The sequence below is a fragment of the Lactuca saligna genome, chromosome 9, assembly GCF_052625555.1.
Source record: "Lactuca saligna cultivar CGN05327 chromosome 9, ASM5262555v1, whole genome shotgun sequence".
Lineage (NCBI taxonomy): Eukaryota > Viridiplantae > Streptophyta > Magnoliopsida > Asterales > Asteraceae > Lactuca > Lactuca saligna.
Genome location: NC_136425.1, coordinates 71,123,039 through 71,128,926, shown reverse-complemented (window position 1 = coordinate 71,128,926; position 5,888 = coordinate 71,123,039). Strand labels below are relative to the sequence as shown.

The 5,888-nt window shown below is 30.1% G+C and overlaps 1 protein-coding gene across 2 annotated transcripts; it reads left to right on the top strand.

The window, feature by feature from the left end:
- Window positions 1-1,091: 1,091 nt before the first annotated feature.
- Window positions 1,092-4,219, top strand: LOC145018682 (uncharacterized). Of its 2 annotated transcripts, none has more exons than XM_078976545.1 (7): window positions 1,092-1,504; window positions 2,418-2,489; window positions 2,592-2,659; window positions 2,762-2,906; window positions 3,016-3,099; window positions 3,211-3,306; window positions 3,866-4,219. In XM_078976545.1, the coding sequence occupies exons 1-7, from the start codon at window positions 1,247-1,249 to the stop codon at window positions 3,869-3,871; spliced, it is 729 nt and encodes a 242-aa protein (XP_078832671.1). In that variant the 5' UTR covers window positions 1,092-1,246; the 3' UTR covers window positions 3,872-4,219. The 2 variants fall into 2 exon arrangements, with proteins under 2 accessions (XP_078832671.1, XP_078832672.1); XM_078976546.1 differs by having other exon boundaries at window positions 1,101-1,504; window positions 3,211-3,302.
- Window positions 4,220-5,888: the final 1,669 nt, after the last annotated feature.

The window sequence follows — 5,888 nt, the reverse complement described above, 5'->3', positions numbered from 1 at the left end:
TTAGGATTTATAAATTGAATTCTTTTAAAAAAACAAACAACTGTGATATAACAAGTGTTACGCGACGCAACAAAAAATGGTCAAAAGATTTTTTTTTCTTCCCAAAAAACAAACAACACTTTAGTGTGACCGAAATTAATTTGAGACATGTTGATTTTATTTTTCTTTTAAAATATTGTAAGTTAAAGAAATATGAGATGCACACTCATATAAGTTCATTTGAGCATGTAATCCATGAGTAATGCCCTAACAAAGTCTATAGAACAACCCTTGGCGGTGCCAATTAGCCGGTCAACGTTTGGAGTCAATATGAGCCGCTCTTGTCGGCTATGATCAACTCCGCTTGAAACTGTGTACGTGTTTTAAAGACTAAATTTGTTTTTTTTGGCAACAACAATGTCTTTTAACAACAAATATGTTTCTTCATGCTAAAAACTAACCCAAATTTAACTACACATATTTGTTTACAGGTTTTTAGTTTTTAGTTTTTACAGAAGACCAATTTTCTCTTGCATTTTGTACAAAATTTTATCTCATAGAACATACAATAATACATGTTAACAATGTTTTCCTAAAATTCTTCGGAATAATCTCTTGATTAATCTTAAATCTAAGTTCATGTAACTTCTTATACGTTTCTATAGATTTTGAAACATATGAATACACAATTCTTAAAAATCTAAACATAACTCTTTGGAATAATGTTTAAAACAGTACATCAAATCATACGAATTAGAAGCAATTCCAACAAATTTTTATTTTATATAGAACCATAGTTATCAATTATCGACCATTAAACGCATAATCTATATAAAAACCTCTTTCCATAAAAATAATATTATTTTAATTAATTTTTACTTTTATAATTATTATATTAATATTTATTAAAATATATTTTTAGTATTTGTTCAGAAATAAATTGATTTTAATATAATTTTTAGTGTTAAGGTTGAATACGTATATATGGTAAAAGAGTGAATTAAGTAAAAAGAGAGGTCAATATTGTCATTTCGAAAAGAGGACACGTCCATTTTAGTAACTTTCCCAGTGCACACCTCCACCTTTTTAAAACATTCGAGTCTTTCTCGGCCCATTTCTTCTTCTTCTTCTTCTTCCTCTCTCTCTCTCTCTCTCTCTCTCTCTCTCTCTCTCTCTCCTAATTTTCAGACTTCACACTTCCCCCTTCTTCCCCATACTTCTGCTTCACAAGAAGTGTGTGACTGAGTGCGTGTTCTATGAACAATTAATGGTCTGCGTCGAACGAATGACAGCATCATCTTGCTTAGACTCCTCCTCCAACATCACCACAGGAGACGAACTTAAAACTGTAGTGAAATTGTTTCAAAACAACACCAGAAATGATGGCGATGTTGATGATTTAAATCGCAACATAGAAGAAGAAGAAGGTTTCTCAAAGATGGTGATCAGAGAGTGTAGAATATGTCAAGAAGAAGACGGAGAACACGAATTGGAATCTCCTTGTGCCTGTAATGGCACCCTCAAGGTTTATTTCTCTTTCTTATTCTGCTTCTTATTCTTATTCTTATTCTTAGTTTCTTTGGGTGTTCAATCTAACTTTTTCCAAAATTAGGGATTTGAACTCTGATCTTATGTTTTACAATTGCAAAAGTTGGAAGTAGTTTTATGGGTCCCACAATGGGTAATGGGTCCATGTTTGATTCTAATATCTTATCTTGTTAAAGCTTTATGATGCTAAGTTGTTCTGTTGTGTACTTGGACAGTAGAGCTATAATTTAATGAGGGCACAGCTGATAGCTCCTTCTATGTTATATCTACTTGATAGGGGCCCTCTTATTTTCCTTATATCTAATTGGATTATGGATTATGGATTATGGGTTATGGGTTATGGGTTATGGTATGGATTATGGATATGATATGGTTTTCCTTTTTACTTGTTTGATTGTATAGTTTAAAGTTTAAACACAAACTTAACTTAAATCTAAATAAAAGTATCCACTTTAACCACAATAATCGAAGTGGAATTCTTGTATACAAACATTGTAACATCTTTATGCCTAAAGTATTCTATTTTAGTATTGGTGAATTGACTAAAACAACACAAATGGTTGTCTTTTCTTGCGTTGATGGCAAAAGAAAAGGTGGGTGTCAATGTACCCCAACCAAATACACTTTAAGTATTCTAATCTTTTCTATTTCTTCTTGTGTATAAAAAAGTGTGTTAAACTTGTGGAAAGTGGGGTGGCTTGAGAGATTAGTCTATGTGATTGTAATAATTTGTTATATATTGGATTTTGTCTTCGGTTTTGGAGTTTCCACGTATATTCTTGTGTTCAAATTCTTCTATCAGTAGTAATTGGGCGGATTGTTGGGGATCTTTGAGAACTTTTTCCCAAACGAATTTGACATGCGGATTTTTATTGTAATTTTTTATATAGTTTGCTCATAGAAAATGCATTCAAAAATGGTGCAACAAGAAAGGGGATATAACCTGTGAGATATGCAATCAGGTTTTATTCTTTTCAACTTTTTTCACTCCCATTTATAAAATTCAGTAATTTATTATTATTATTATTATTAAAACTGTAATATATTTATGATTAAATTTATAGGTTTATTCACCAAATTATGCGCTTCCACCCGCAAGAATTAATCCCGATGTTATGACTATTGATATCAGGTTATATTCTTTTTCTTTTCTATTTTCTTCCCAAAACATCACGTTTTATATTCTTTTTTCCAATATAAAGTTAAATTTATATGTTTAAAACTTTTCTTTCAGACATGCATGGGGCCCACAAATTGACCTCAGGGATACTCACTTTTTAGCTTTTGCTTCTGAGCACCAGTTTCTCGAACAAGATTATGAAGAGTATGATGTATCAAGTAATTCAAGCATTGCTTACCTCCGTTTTATGGCTCTCATTGTAAGTAATAAAAAAGTGTCAAAAGTTCAAAACTCAAAATAATAAAATTTTGTAAAAGTTTATGTATCAAAATATTTGTATAATTGTTTACTTATTGTTACACATGCAGTTGATGTTAATATTACTTGTACGCCAAGCTTTGTTAATCACAAGAGACCTGGGAATGGTGCCGGAGTCATCCAAAATCTTTAAAGTAAGTTTTTATATATATATATTTTTTTATTTGGAATTAAATAATAAATAATGCTAAATTTGATCTATAACATATAGTTTGACTTTTTTGGTTGACTATTTATGAATGTAGTTTCAGGTTTCTGTTCTTCAGCTGGCGGGGTTTCTTCTTCCATGTTATGTGGTTAGCCGTTCATGGTTGATGATTTTAAGGCAAAGAAGAAGGCAGGTTAGTCAATTCATATACTTTTTTTTTATTTTTTTATTTTTAAATTTATATTACAAAAAGTTACCAAATTTGGGAAAATATAATATCACCAAATAACCACATTTTCAACATTTTCACAAACTTGACACCCAATTTCGAAAATTGATTTCGGGAAATACCATTTTTTACGAAATTGCTTTTTCAGTGGTCCTCATTTAAAACTTCTACAAAAATCGTGATGATTTTTGTAGTGGAGACCACTGATAAAGCATGAAAAAATAGGTATTTCCCGAAATCAGTTTGTGAAATAGATGGTGAGTTTGTGATTAAGTAAAAAAAAAAAAAAAAAATCTAAATTAGGTTCCATACCTAACAAGAGGGTAAAAAGGTAAAATACCTCTTGGAAAAGATCTCTTATAATGTGTCACTATCCTAATTCCTAGCCAAAACAAGAAGTGGGGTTAGATGCAATTAAGAGCGCCACCCATGTTTTCATTATAGCAAATCATTTATCTCAATGTATTTACATTTCTTTACCCTAACAATACAAGTATTTATAATTGGTCCCTTTCTTTCCCAGATATAATCAATGATGACGCGCAAAGCCTTTTTGTATATCATCCTACTCCATTGGCAATGGCCATGAACTCGATTGCAGTATAAAAAAAAAATACTTGCAACAGTTCTTGATGCATTTACATGCCACTTGTTCAAGAATCAAAGGGCAAGACGAGTTCAAATAAAAAAAAAAAAAAAAAAAATCCTCTATGAATTTTATTTTAAGTTTTAAGTTTTAATTTTAACTGCTTCAATTGATGGCCATGTTATGTAAATTGTGTATATTGTTGAGTTCATTGGTCGCTTCTCTTGTAATTTCGACCAATTCACCTAAAAATGGGTTGATTTGAGTTATATTTTATTTTAAATTGGTTAAGGGGGGTGTATGAGATTGCTTATATAAGGTACTTTTAGATTATTATGGTTTGGAATCATTAATAAGCTAATTTAAATGTTTGTATCAGATAAGTTAATCAACAAAACTTTTTCTTAAATTGCGTTAATCTAATAAGCACTTGTACAAAAAAACATAAGCTGGTATTTAAATATCCATGACTTCGAAATCGCTTAATAAAAAAGTTATATTATTGTTCTACCAGTATAGTTTGTATAATTTTATTTAATATATTAATAATTTTGTGAAATTAAAATAAACAAGAATCAAATTGGTTTTTTTAATTTGCACTAAAATTTTACTTATAATTCGATATAGTTTAGAGTCCGTGTTTGATCAGTGAGTCTCGTGTGTTTTGTCTTTAGTCAGGACGACAGAGATATTTGGTTTCATGTACTATTCACTGTCTTGGATTTTAGAAACAAGACTACACATATAGTCTCTTCATGATCATGAGAATTGCAATAATTTTGATTCGGAAATATCTTAAATAAATTTAGCTTTAGCAACGCAATTATATTGTTTTTTTAAGCAGGGTACTATAAGACATGTGACCTAAAAAGTCGTTCTAAAAAAATGATACCTAAGATTCAAATATGACCTATGAGCATGTTGTGTACTTGTGTTACACTTGAAAGTTTGTGGGCTTAAAAGGTCATAAAGATCTGAAAGAATCTATAACAGCAAGACTTCAAATTTCATGTAATGGGTATGTACGGGTCTTTAAGAGTGAAAGACTATAGAGTGAGTGAAATGGAATTTAATAACTTTAAGCCCTAAAACCAATATAATGTGAAATGGAAAAATAATGTAAAATAATGGAGTTAACGATTGTACCCAAAAACAAAAGCCGAGTTTACACTTTGAAAATTATGGATATAGACCGAATAATGTCAAATCATTAATTCATCACCACATCAAAAGCACCACGATTTTACTATGATGCTCGTAGTGATACTGACAACATTTAGTTTTCAAACACAGTGTAAAAAATCTCAAAAAAAAATTGATTTTTTTTTCATCATCACGACACTACTAAAATTTCCTGTAGTATGAAATTTAGTGTTGACCCTTGAATTCAAAAGTTTTATTATTATCACAGTCTAACATTTTGTGAAATGATGAGCTAGCTCGAAGGGTTTTGTTTGGAAAGAAAGGCTCCTTTGAAAAAAGTTTGGAAATTAGGGCTCTGTATATAACGGTTTTTCCACATCGTAACGAACGGTATCGCAAATCCTTCTCCTTGTCAGCCATGAATGTAACTCCCATGGTTTGAATATGTGTAAATGGTTAGTGAGCCACATCGTCTACATGTCTTACCAAGTAAACCATCAAAAGAAGATTGTAAGGATGCTCATAAAATCACATAAACTGCATAAATCATCCACACCGCATGAATAATATGGGCTAGAACATATATGTATTGTGGTTTGCAATTCTATTCAATATAATTTTGTTGTTTCTAGTTATAATTTTGTAGTTCCAAACATACTGCACCACACACACATATATATATATATATATATATATATATATATATATATATATATATATATATATATATATATATATATTACTTTTAGTTTTCCATTCTTTAAATTATAATAAATGGCTTGAAGATTTTAAATAAGTTGATGACTATCCATATTAA